The sequence below is a fragment of the Crassostrea angulata genome, chromosome 10, assembly GCF_025612915.1.
Source record: "Crassostrea angulata isolate pt1a10 chromosome 10, ASM2561291v2, whole genome shotgun sequence".
Lineage (NCBI taxonomy): Eukaryota > Metazoa > Mollusca > Bivalvia > Ostreida > Ostreidae > Magallana > Magallana angulata.
The window spans coordinates 30,651,099-30,665,098 of record NC_069120.1 but is presented as its reverse complement, the minus strand read 5'-3'; the positions used below and the strand labels follow the sequence as shown (position 1 = coordinate 30,665,098).

Here is a 14,000-nt window from a genome sequence, read left to right as displayed (position 1 = left end):
TGTAGCATTGTCAACAAAGGTGGGAGATTGGGGTACGTTGGCTTGCTTACCATTTCTTTCACTTGGTTAAAGAAGAAATCTGAAATAAAAACTTAAGGATTCCAGTTAGCACAAGGCTTCAATCTATGCGATGCTACATGCCTGTTTACTCACATTTACTGTAGAATCACTAGATTTCGTGGTGGCTCAATTTTCATAGAATTCGTGGGTACCTCTCATCCACGAATAAACATCCTCCATGAATTAATAAATTAGTGTAAAGTAATACATATTTCCTTTGTAGGTTTAAGATAATACATGAATTTACGTCCCCACGAACCTGTAAAATTTAAGCAATCCACGAAAATTGGCCCCCACGAAATTAACTGATTCCACAGTGTCTAGTGTTTCTCATTTCTATGTACTGTACATATACAAGGTTAGTATTTCATAAACTTTATTTAAAAAGCTGAATATACAGAGAAACAATGTTATTTCTTCAAAGGTACTCTCTTTAGCCATTCTTCCATGAATTTGTTGAAATCAGAGAACATTTTTTCTTCATCTGGTACATGTATGTCTTTTTCCTATAAAATTAAAAGTAAAGATAATTAATTAAGTTGAACAAACACATTATGTAAACATTGATGTACAATGCTACATTCCCACTATCAAGATTCACAGCGCAATTGAAATCATGCTCCCAATTGTAGAGTAATCAAAGTAATCGCATCTTATCTCACCAGATCTTAAAGTATGTTGTGGCATCGTATAAATCGTAGAGAATGTTTTTAAAAAATTCTACAATCAACAAAATTAATTTTCAATCATTCCTTATCATTAAATCAAATCGCATTACATTATTACCAAGTGCAGCATGTCGCAATATATTGTGCCCTGCTAATCGTGATGATCACGCAGGGCTGCATTTGTGTTGTGATGTGTCATTATAGTCAGTCAGGCTATATAGATCTATTCGCCAGGTCTAATCTTAGCTCAAATTTTGATCACCTTCTTTCTGGATCATGAAAAGAATCGCGACCATTACCATGCCCTATCACAACAGGACACATCGGCTTTTAGTGAACATATCGTAACATATACTAACATATTTGCACATACACAAGGGGAATTTGTGTCATGATGTTTGGATCAAATCAAGATCTAATCTGGAATTCTATCTTGACAATTTTATCAAAACATATGTTGTCATGTCTAAACGGGCATTGCAATTGTGACAGATCACATTATCTTTAATATATTCGTCGTGACCATACCGTATTGAAGATCGAGATATCATATAACAGTTTAAGAACGTATTGACTCGCATCATCTTGTATCCAATCGTACAATTCCATGAAGTTTCATGATCAACTACACTCTGACAATAAATATATGTGGTGTTCATAACAAGGTGCATGACAATAGGAACCTAGCATAATTAGATAAATATGTGTTGATAAAATTTTTAAGAGGTGTGTTTCACATCATAAGATCAACTCTCCACAGCTTACTTTTGGTTATAAAAAACAGTAAAAAACGCAATTGACAAGAGCAAGTAGTACTGGTATTTCAAAATCCAATTAGATTAATATTTAAAGATTTCAGGTTGACCTAGACCTGTCTGTTATATATAGATTATTCACTGTATATCATCCCGAGAACCATACGGACCAAGGCCTAATAAGGGATGCAAGTTTGGTAAAGATAGCACAAGTAATAATTTAGATACAGGACCTGCTCCAAAAACTTAAAACAGGTCCAGGCGCCGAAGCCAGGGGTATATAGCATAAGTTCCCCTGACTTCATCTCGGTGAGCTAAAAAGTGATTTCATTTCCAACAACGATAAATCAATAAGACCAAACCTTCTGAACTATGATTCTTTCCCTGGTAACACTCAGAACTTTGTGCAATGTCTCCAGGAAATAGGTAGTTGGGTGGATATCCTGTTGTTCCATTAACTGTAATATGTACTTCTTGTCTTCTAGAGTCAGATGTGTATTTCTCATTAAACCATCCATCAGGTGCACAGTCAGAGGAAGCTCATTGGCCTTTTGAAATGGAAAATCAAACCATTACAATTATTATGAGACCCACTACAAATGAAATTATTAATATTTTCTGGCTGCATGAAAAGCAGTTATCATGTTTTAAGCTTAAGTGAGTTTTTGTGATCACATTTTGTCCAACTGTACACTCATAGCATATTTAACTTCTTTTAAAAATCACTGTGCCAATTTCAACCTAACTTTACAAAAAGCTTTCTTGAGTATAGAGGATTCCAGTTTGTTTAAATAAAGGATCACAACCTTTTTCAAGGGGAGATGATTAAGAGTTACTGAAAGAGTTGCAAGCATTTTAAAGAACTAATTCCCAAAAACTTATCATCACAAGAGTTGAAATTTGTGTGGAAGCATTATCAGGAAGTTAAGGTTTAAATTTGTTCAAAACATGATTACAACAATATAGATAGACGTGTTGGGGCATTTGATAGTGTCAACATATTTCGACGCGGTATCCCCAGGTTCGAGTCTGGTCTGTCGCTACCGTGGTAACAGTGTAACCTTGTGCACGTTACTTTACTAGTACACTCTCTCCACCAGGGGTTAAAATAGGTACGTGGCACATGAGAAGAGCTGGTTATATGAATGTCAAGCATTAGCACTGTAATCTGGCAGCTCTGCTTGACTTTTTTCTTTACTTGTATGCCCCCCAAGGAGTTGAGGATTTAAGGTTTCAAAAACATTCATTCATGAAAATTGGGGGGGGGGTTGGTTGAGTCGGATTCAACAGTCAGAGGAATATTGGATTATCTATACCTTAGCTCTAGGAGCCAAAAATTGTAACCTTTTAATAATAAGAAACCTTCAGGCCTTTTATGGTCAATCTTTTATAATATTCAGTTTCATTTATGGTATAATGCACAGAAGATGCATACAGTTTATTTCTTGAAGTATAAAAATGCACAGGATATTTAAGCAGATTTCCTAAAATAGAAATTAGAAAACATATCTAATTAAATATTAGTAAGTGACAATTCACCTAGTAGTTTTTAAGATGAAGTTAAAATTGTAAATGGACGACACACAGCACTTACCTAAATAAAAATACATGTTCAATATGTGGCCATATTTATCTCTCCCCCCAATAAAAAGCCTCATGCAACCTCAACTTCTGCCCCATGGTCTGGGCAGGAAATTTCACAATTTAACACCAGTACATTATGAATATAATAACAATGCATGACTTTATCTCCCTGTATTACTAACAGTATCGACCTAATTTTCGAAAAATACTGTAATAAAATCGACTGCTGTACAGAAAATCTCAACATAGACTATCTGACAGAATACTTACTAGTAAGTCATCCAGAAACTGCCTCATTGTGTCCCCATCCTTACACATGATGTAGTTGAGGTATTTAAAGATGAAGATGTTGGGTTGGATACCTTTCTCTTCCATTAGATGTACCAATTTCTACAATCAACAATTCCATGAACATTGCAATACAGTAAAACTCGTTTAATACATGGATATAGCGAATTAATTCTCGGATGTAGCAAAGTTTTTTTGAGTCTCCAGTCAAATTCTTAAGAAATCTTTTCAAAATTTTATGGTTATAACGAATTCAGATAAAACGAGTTTACCGATTCAGCGAACTGATTTTGAGTTCCATAGAGGTGAATAATAACAAAATTTAACACAGTTTACAGTTTGCACTACCATTTTACTTAATAGTTTGAATTAATTAATTTTTTGCATAAATTCTTCAATTTACAATCCGATTTTAAAGGTATCAAAAGAATGCATTTTCTTTCTAAACATCAATTAGCAAAAATTGTAGTCTAGTTAAAGAAAACATGTATGTAGTGAATTCGCTATAGTTATTATTACGAATTCGTTACATGGATATAACAAATTACTGATATAGTGAAGTAAATCCATTGGTCCCTAGGACTTCGCTATCACTGAGTTTTACTGTAAAATGGGTTTCAGAATGTCAGGACTTCACCACTTAGTCATATTGATAAATAAGTCTTTTGTTACATCCTTAGCACCTTACACAGACAAACACCTTGATATTACTTAAGTTTGTGAACAGATATTAGACAAAGAGTGTATATACATTTATAATATGAGAATTAAAATCCTTTTCAACATGTTTTTCATCTGATGCCATAAATTACATTTACATCTTAAGTTTGTTAGGTATATTTATTTTTTTTAAAAGTTGTATTATCATTAAAATTTCATAACCCCTTTATACCCATTCTCTCTCTCTACTTTCTACATACCAGTACATATATAAGCTTGCTTTCTTAATATACCTTAGCCTGTTCTGGCTGCATTCTTCTTGTTCTCTTTAGCATTGCATGCGATATTATGTCTATATCTGGAGAAATGCCAAGTTCCTCCATCATAGAAAATAGATAATCCTCCTCTTGTAATGTATCCACAATATCAAACAACTGTCCAAAAACAGCCAGGTTTGGAGTTATTCCATCTCTCTTCATGCGAGCCAAAAATCCACTCACTCCACCCAACATGTCCAATCTGACATATTTATTCTGAACTGCATGCATGTTTAAAACTCTCAGCAAGATTTCTCCTGGTTTTAACACATCTGGAAATTCATTGTTTCTGACTTGACTTGAGTTTGCTGTGTGTGGGTGAACTGTTAACTGGTTTGCTTCTGTACTTGAGCCTAACGTATCTTGTTGAGATGAACTTGCAGCATCAATAAGGCAAAGCTCTGCCTGAGTCTGGTTTGACCTGCTCTGAATTTGATCATTATTTTCAGTGTTAGGTATATTCTGTGACAGACAGTTTAACTCTTGTATGTAAGAGTCTGAGGGCAAGCAGATCGTTTCCTTATTTACTTTATTTAATTCAAGATCTTTGTTTAATGTCTCACATAACTGTTTCTGCATGGAAAATGGTGAAGTCTGAAGTAACACTTGATAGAACGTGGATATGTCTCCAATTTCACAACAACGAACAACTCGCAAAAGTAGCATGTAATGATACAATGTTGGCTTTATTTGACATAAGCTTGCTATCCTCCATACCTGTGAAAATAATGAGGAAATGAAGGTTGTACATGTATTGCTTTTTACAGAATGAACGAGTAAAGGAGTCTCAGGAGAGAATGTTTCAAACATTTTTTTTTACATTGAAAGGTTAGCTATGAGTAAACTACAAGCAAAATATAAAGTAAGTTGACCAGATATTTTATCCGTTTAACACACTCAAATTTTGGTTGTATGTACGAATCGTCCCCAACATTTTATATAGGATTATATAGGAAAAAGATGGTTTTCATTTTCAATTTCATATGTAAAAAATTACAAGCATATATGTTTTTATTTTGTAAATTATATTTATTTTCAATTTTAATTATTGACGCTGCAATAAAGAAAGCACAAAATTTGTTTTTGCCATTGTAACTTCAAAGTCTCAACTCATCGTAAGATGTTGACTCCAACATGGATAACGCCCATATTGAAGAAGTGGCGAAATGATTAAATACTTCTGAATATCATTGTAACGATTAATTTCACTGAAAATAATTTTTATGATAAGTAAATTTTCTAAATAAAAACATTACATGATAACCTGTATATTTTAACAATTTACCTTAAATTTGCGTTTTACACAGTAAAGTTTGACCTTAATGGGAATGTTTTGTGTCCAATTTTTCTGTTGATGACACTGGCCATAAGAGCTTGTTTGTAAGAGGCTAAAATTGTTCTAGAGAAGATTTTAAACATCCTTCCTTTTTATTCCTATCTAGTAATCTTTCATTTGAAAGGGGAGCTAGCACTTCATTGAATTTCATACAAACTTAAAAGGTCTTCACCAATGGAGCCAAGTTAGATTGAAATAATGAAAAATAAAAACTGTAAACATTTAAAGACATACAAATGAACAGGCATACAGATAAAACTTTAAAAAAGTGGAATATCATATGAAAAAATTAATGAAAAAAAAACAAAACAAAGAAAACAGCTACCCCTATTGCCAAGGAAAATCCATTCTTTTCATCTCCTGCAGCAGCCATTAGAATGTTTGCAAATGTCTTGTCATCTGGTTTGTACAGTTTAAAGCTCTGGTCAGCCAGATGTAGAGCTATTTCAGTTTGTCCCAGGCAACCAAAGGTTTTGATCATGGCATTGAATGTGATCTGAGTGGGGGTTATGTTATTTGCTTTCATTGTGTAGATAAGTTTTGTGGCTCGTTGGAAACCATCTTCCTTCCCATAGATAGACTTGGAGCAAGCATTAAACAGGGCTGTGAAAACTTGTGGAATAGGTTCGTATCCAAAATCTCTCATCTACAGACAAACATGAGATTTGCATGAAATATACAAAATTTAGGCTATGTCTTTGTAAACAAATGAAAATATTGATAATTTAAATTAATAATTTCAATACATTTACAAAGTAAAACCATGATAACCATTTAAGACAAGGATTCTTCTAAAACTAAAACATTTACGAGTGACTAAGGTAAAGCTATAGCAGCTCTCTGTGTGAAAGATGAAAATAAATACAGACTGCGACAAATTTACATATTTCTACCTTTTTATAGAAACCAAATGCTTTTCTGGTGTCCCCCGTCTTACTGATTAGAGAGATCAATGTGTAGTAGTGTGTCGGTAGGGGTCGGATTCGGTCATTCTTCAGCATTATCACCTGCAGGACATCAATGGCCCTGTCAATCTATCCAAAGAGAGGAGCAAACAATATTTAATAATTAAGAAGTATTCAAAACCGAGGAATTTGAATGGACTGGAACATGTACAATAATGACCTGATTTCATTCTTTTTTTAACAGCCATCCACATATACGAGTATCAATATTCTTCAAAAAAATTCAAACCAAATGATGTATCATTCTTTGTGTATTATGAGGTGATATTTTTGGTCGGGGCAAGGTTAAATCCATTAAAGCCCAAAGGGCTTCATATTAGCCACCTGCATCTGAAATCTATAGCTCTGATTCAGCTTCCACTCCTGTAGAGTGCATCAGAATCACAAAATGCATCATCTATTCAAATCTGATAAAGATTGAACCAATAATAAACTAGAGGTACTGTGAGCAGGCTCACAATTGATACCCCCCGCTAAGAAAATCATAACTCATGTATTTTTTCTATTATAGAAAACATTGGATGAATCTATTTCACTGTCCATTTTCTATATATACATAACAACTGCTGTATTTTTTAATAAAACTGTTAATGCTAATATGGTACACAAACCAATTTCTATTCTTTAAATTCCATTTTAGTTCAAGTTAACTGTTAATGCATGAGGACATTTGCATCCTTATGTTAACAAACATGACTCGAATCAAACAAAATTCCACATGTCAAGCAGCCATTTAATATAAACATTTTGAATTATAAGTATACTGAGCCTGATTTTTTTTTAAAACAATGACCTTGAACTTCCTCAATTGACCTTGGGTCAAGGTCATGACACACCTTCAGACTATAAGCAATCTTGATGTGAATTAAGAACTTCAATATTTTTTCCATTAAAAGGATATGGACTGGACATGAATTTTGTACTTTTTCTGCCAGTGACCATGGCCTTGCCCAAATGACCTTGGGTCAAGGACATGACACACCCTTAGGTCATAAGCAATCTTTGTGTGAAGTAAGAACTTCCAATGTTTCTCTATAAGAAAGATATGGACCGGACACGAATTTTGATTTTTTTTCTGCCAGTGACCTTGACTTTGCCCAAATGACATTGGGTCAAGGTCATGACACACCCTTACGTCATAAGCAATCTTTGTGTGAAGTAAGAACTTCCAATGTTTCTCCATTAAAAAGATATGGACCGGACACAAATTTTGAACTTTTTCTGCCAGTGACCTTGACCTTGCCCAAATGACCTTGGGTCAAGGTCATGACACACCCTTAGGTCATAAGATGGACGGACGGACAGACGGACGGACGGACGGACAAGGTGATTCCTATATACCCCTTGAAACTTTGTTATTTACCTTTAAATTGCGATGCTTTGTGCCAAATTTGGTTGAAATAGACCAAGCGGTTTTAGAGAAGAAGTTTAAAATGTAATCAGAGAAGCTTACTTTAACTTTCAGGTAAGATGAGTTAAAAAATTCTACCTAATATTCAATACTTTTTCCTATAATCATACTGCTTTTTATGATAAAATAATCATTTGTCTTGAAAACAAAATCATTCAAATACAATGGAATTTAAAAAAAATATTTCATAAATATCATAAAAAGTTTTGTAAATTGTCATTTTCTGATTTCTACTTCTAACAAAAGAACTACAGGCCATGACGGTCAGCTAAGTACCCTAGCCCTTAGATGGACCTGTTGAGTCCCATGTTTGCGTGTTAAGACGACACTATGGAAATAATAATAATGCATTTAGTTTATCTCCCATGACTGTTAAAGAACAGAAAAAAATATTATACAACATTGTACATGCCTGACCCCATGACTAAAATGTCATGAATTTAACAAGTAATGTAGATGGCTTCATGGACATCATAACCATGCATTTAATTTATCTAAAATATATTTGGAAGAAGAAAAGAAGACTTTTCTCAGATTTAAGACATTTTCACTTTACCAAATTGGCCCCACCCTTTGGCCTGAACCACTGACCCAGGAGCCATTAATTTCACAATTCTGGTAGATGACTTCATGGCCACCATAACCATGCATTAAATCTTATTCAGTATGTATGAGAGAGTAGAGAAGGTGATTTTCTAAGATTTAATCAATTTCACTATATGGGCATATTGGACCTGCCCTAGGGCCTGAACCTAACCCAGGGACCATGAATTTCACAGTTAAGGTAGAGGTCTTCTCATCTACATCATTATTATCCATTATCATGCATCATAGACATTAATTTATAAAACCATGCATTTAGTTTCTTCCCACACGTGAAGGAGTAGAGAAAAAGATTATTAATTATTTTTGATCTTTTTTGCATATTTGGCCTTGCCCATGAGGCCATGGGTGTTAAAGTTATAAATTTCTAAATTTAGATTTTTCTTATCCAAGAGATGCTTCAAACCAAAATAGTAACAATTAACCTTATAGTTTTCAAGAAGAAGTTAAAAATGTAAAATTGGTAACACATGACGCACAGCAACAGATGAAAACCAATTGCCATAGGTCACCTGAGTAACTCAGGTGACCTAAAAATGTGAAAAATTTACAGACAGATGGACAGACAGGGAGACAGTCACCAGTGACAGAAAAGTTTGCTTGAGCTTTCAGTTCTGGTGAGCTAAAAACAGTACATTTTGTGTCCTGCTGGTACATATCACATGTGTTGTGCATTATTTAGAATTCTTGAGACTGATTACTGGGGGTTATTTATCCACACATTCTAATTTTAATACATCTAAGTTCTTTCAAACAATATAGATTACAATAGTCTTACCTTGCCCTCTTTTGCAAATTTCTCCATCTGCTTGGTATACCAGCCAGGAGGAAGTTTTCGATAATACACTCGTAAAGGTTTGGGATCCTCTTCACTTTCATCATCTCTTTAAAAACAAGAGGCCCACAGGCCAAAACGGTCACCTGAGTACCATAGCCATTACATGGACTTGCAGGAAGTCCCATGTCTGCATAATCAACTTTATTTTGGAGTCTTAAAACCCTATTATGAGACTCCTCTGACTGTTACTCTCAGTTTATTATTTGATGTTTTCAAACATCAATTTATTAAGGTTTGGGAGGGGGGTGGGAGAGAAGGAATCTTGGATTATCTATACCCTAGCCCTAGGGGCTAAAAATTGTAGGAAAAAAGATGCCTTAAATGGTCAATCTTTTATAATATGTAGTCTCATTTCCTAAATAAAGCATGCACCTGTATATAATACCCATCCCCAAAGTTGGGTGTAAAATGCTGAAAAGCTGGAACAGCTTTTACTATGTATAATATGCACCCAAAAAACGAAATTTTCAGTTGAGATTTTTTGAAAATCACCCATCCATGTATGGTTTGATAATGTTTTCCAAGCACTTAAAAGTAATTATGTCTGCAGATCAAACCCCAAACAACATCAATAGTAATGATAATTTATAATTTGTCAAATTCTTGGATATTTGTTAAATAAACATAGTGAAGAAACATTTGTATGTTGTATTTCGTTATCAAGTCGTACAAATGATCAATCTATTTTTAACACTGTCTTTGTAAAGCAATGAAGTTTAACTGCATAACAGGAGTAAATAAGTTAAATATAATCATAATTATTGCTAATCTTTCTGCACTTGAAGTCCAGCACGATACAGGTGCATGCTTCATTGGAAATTGATAAATTAACATTGGCCACTTAACGAGTCAAAAGGTGGCTGGTTACTATGTAATGGCGAATACACTGGCGAGAACTTGTTTGATGCAAGGAACAGTGGACTGGGTGGATAGATATTCTAATTCATGGAAGTTTAATTAAGAATAAGGTATTTTTGACAAAATAAAGTTAGTCTACACTCATACAACTTGCATAACATGGGATATCGGCAGTAATACTCCCGCGGTATCCAGAAGCATGCTCTAAAAATGTGGGGTAAAATTTCTTCCTATCTATAATACATATACAACTGCCCACTTCTGATTCAGTTTTGGATAAAAAGTGCTTGTTACAGTACCAATCAGACCAAACCTAACACAAGAGCAGACCCCAACTAAAAAAAAATTACTCAAAATTTTGGTCACAAAAACGCTTGAAGCAGTTACTCTTCTCAAATAAGTGTAACTCAAACGTTTTGTTTCAAAATGGCTGTATGTTTCCATGTGTTGTAGATTTTAATAGTGCTCTCATCGTTGGCAGAGGAAGTATCTGATATATAATATCATTTTTGTGTTTTCTTAAGACCAGCTTAATAGTCAGGAATGATATTAAAAGTATTTCTCATTTTATACCATTTAGCAGTGTCAGTATCTAACCGGCATGTATGGATACTGCAATATTAAAGGGAAAAAAAAATATTTGAAAAAAAAAAAAAAATTCCGAACGACCGACCCTACTTTTTTTCAGCATGAAAGCGGAAAAAACCATTTTTTTTTGTAAGGCCTCAAGGTTTACTCTCTGTGTCCACTCTGGGTTTACTTTGGGTTTACTCAGGGTTAATTCCAGGTTTACTCTAGTAAACCTGGAGTAAACCCAGAGTAAACCCCAAAATGGGGTTTACTTTCTGTTAGGTTGGGTCTGATCGTTAATGTATACACGAGACTTAACGGTAATTATGCACAAAACATGCATACAGTTTGTTGCTGTAATCATACAATGCACAGTAAATTTAACATTTCAAAATAAAGTTACTGATGTAAAATTGTTAACGGATTCTTCACAACAAAAATGGTAACAATTGGCATTATATTTTTCAAAAAGAAGTTAAAAATGTAAAATTGTTAACTCACGACGATGGACGAAGACAAATGGCAACAGGTCACCTGAGTGACTCAGGTGACCTAAAAATTCTATTGTAGAGATACATGTAATGTTACAGAAAAAAATAACAACATAAATATGATTATGAAAGCAGTGTTACAAATGTAGTTGTTGTTGACATTGACCTAAATTGTTTTTTTAATAAATAATTGATCTAATTTATTGTCAATTCTTTGAACATGCTATCGATACTCTGATATGCCGAAGGTTGTATGAAAAGAACAGGCCCCTCATTCAAGCATACCCGGATGTGATGGATGAGGGACATTCTTGTAGTTCAGCCAGAGGCTGAGGAGAATGTGAAACATTCATGATATTTATGCCCACCACTACAAGTAGTTCGTAACTGACAATAAATTTTCTTTAAATTATGAGTGATAGATGGATGGCGGTACTATACATACTTCTATACATGCATATACTACTGATGTCACATGGTTTGAATTCTTTGAATTCTATGAACTCTATGACTCACGAATCTTCAAGTAGCTCATCTGCCTTGCCATGAACATGTGTAGATTGGTACAGTGGTTCTTGTTTAGAACTGTCAGTGAGATTTCCAAATGTGTCTTCCCAGGCCTCTAATTCACTAGCCCCAGCCTTATTCCTGATGTATTCTCCCTTTTCTTTTCCATAAGCACTAATTTTTTCTTTCCTTTCTTTAATTTCATTCTCGATAACATTTTTTCCATTTAAACTGTGTGATCTGGCTGAAGTAGAAGAAACTGTTGTATTTCGGTGACCAGAAAAGCAATTTGCCACCTGCCATGTGGGTCTAAAGTCTTTTACATTACTCTTTTTGATGAGTGTCTTAATGTTGTTGAACTTTCTTAATGATATGTGTGTGGATTTGTAAAACACACTTTGCCTTTGTATTGTGTTCAGCAACATCACCTGTAATGGAGATGCATTAATTAAATAACTGATATTTAAAAACAAGGGACTGAGTATGATGCAACCATTTTAAGGATACCCAGCTAGGGGCCACATCGCTCATCTGAGCAACAATAGCCATAACTGATCAAATCAGAATACCTTGACAATCTGGTTAATCTTGCACAAAAAATAAAATTAAAGGCAGAAACAGCTACAAAGGTGTCAAGAAAATGTGTCTACAAACAAAGATGATATTTTCCTTTGCAATAATTTTTTAAGAACGACACTTATGCTTTTATCTTCATTATAATAATGTGTACGAAAGACGAAAAGGGCCACATAAAAAAATATTTTTATCTCGTAATTACGAGAAAAGATCTCATTATTACGAGTTAATTTTCTCGTAATTACGAGAAAAGATCTCGTTATTACGAGTTAATTATCTCGTTATAACGAGAAAAGATCTCGTAATTATGAGATAATTAACTCGTAATAACGAGATCTTTTCTCGTAATTACGAGATAATTTACTCGTAGTAACGAGATCTTTTCTCGTTAAAACGAGATAATTAACTCGTAATAACGAGATCATTTCTCGTAATTACGAGATAAAAATATTTTTTTATGTGGCCCTATTCGTCTTCGTAAATGTGTCAGGACTATGGAAACTGTTTAAAAGACGTCGTTTTTATTTACTTGTGTTCGAAAAACTATAAAAAATTTGTGTAGATTTTATGCAATTCATAGTTGAAGAAGGGGCACCAGCTTTGTGTAAAAACATACAGTAGCATTGTGCGCAAAGCTCTGTATCTTGCTTTAACTCGAAGGTTGTTTTTTTAATTTGATAATTTTTTTTTACAAAAATACATGCAAACCTCTAATAAACACTGATAAAAAATCATGAGAGTTTACTCTAATACAATGTCAATACACGTTGATATCTTTAATAAAGTAGGATACTTCCACTTCTGAACATATGAAACGTCTGAGATTTGTCATCTTCACTTATCCTGTCATGTTATATACTTGTGCTAAAATGCCCTTGTGCTCAAATTGAGCATTTCGGTGTTTTCACGGTGCATTTCGGCAATTCTAGGTACCCGGAATCGGCGAGCTAATTAAGAATATAATTAAAAAGATCAGTAATTCCTTACTTTAAAAAAGGAACTTCAACAGCTTGCGACTAATTTGATATCAACGGTAATAAAATACTTAGTAATCATCAGCATTGACAGCAAGTGAGCAACATGCAACACATGCTTTATTATTAAACTGGTTCACAAGAACCAGAAAAGAAAACTCTAAGCACCGGAACAGCAGAATGCGGAGGGAAAACCGGAATTAAATGGTAAACAAAAAACATAAGATGTCAAACAAGTACATGTAATAGCTTTCCAAAAAACTTGACTAAACAGAATTATTCTAGTGCATATATAAATTATATTCCTTGAAATTATATTGTTTCATTATTTCAAATTATTTCAGGAAATTACATGTATGCAATAACTGTAAGCTCGAAAAGAGTAGCGCTTTAAATTGTATTTGTTATAAAAGATGGTCAAGAAGAGGTTTCTCAAAACAGGAATAAGTTAAAGCTAGGAAGGTTGTTAAAGTTTTTTTTTGTTTTTTTTTTATTTTCAATAAAGCTGCGTATGTACACACGGTGTGCTCCGTCATTAT

The 14,000-nt window shown here is 33.9% G+C and overlaps 1 protein-coding gene across 1 annotated transcript; it reads right to left on the bottom strand.

The window, feature by feature from the left end:
- Positions 1-419: 419 nt before the first annotated feature.
- On the bottom strand, positions 420-13,597 carry LOC128166516 (pentatricopeptide repeat-containing protein 1, mitochondrial-like). Its single transcript, XM_052831753.1, has 9 exons — positions 13,475-13,597; positions 11,921-12,339; positions 9,426-9,531; positions 6,562-6,702; positions 5,994-6,314; positions 4,309-5,049; positions 3,338-3,457; positions 1,846-2,031; positions 420-566 (listed from the first exon to the last, which is right to left on the bottom strand). The coding sequence occupies exons 2-9, from the start codon at positions 12,334-12,336 to the stop codon at positions 471-473; spliced, it is 2,127 nt and encodes a 708-aa protein (XP_052687713.1). The 5' UTR covers positions 12,337-12,339; positions 13,475-13,597; the 3' UTR covers positions 420-470.
- Positions 13,598-14,000: the final 403 nt, after the last annotated feature.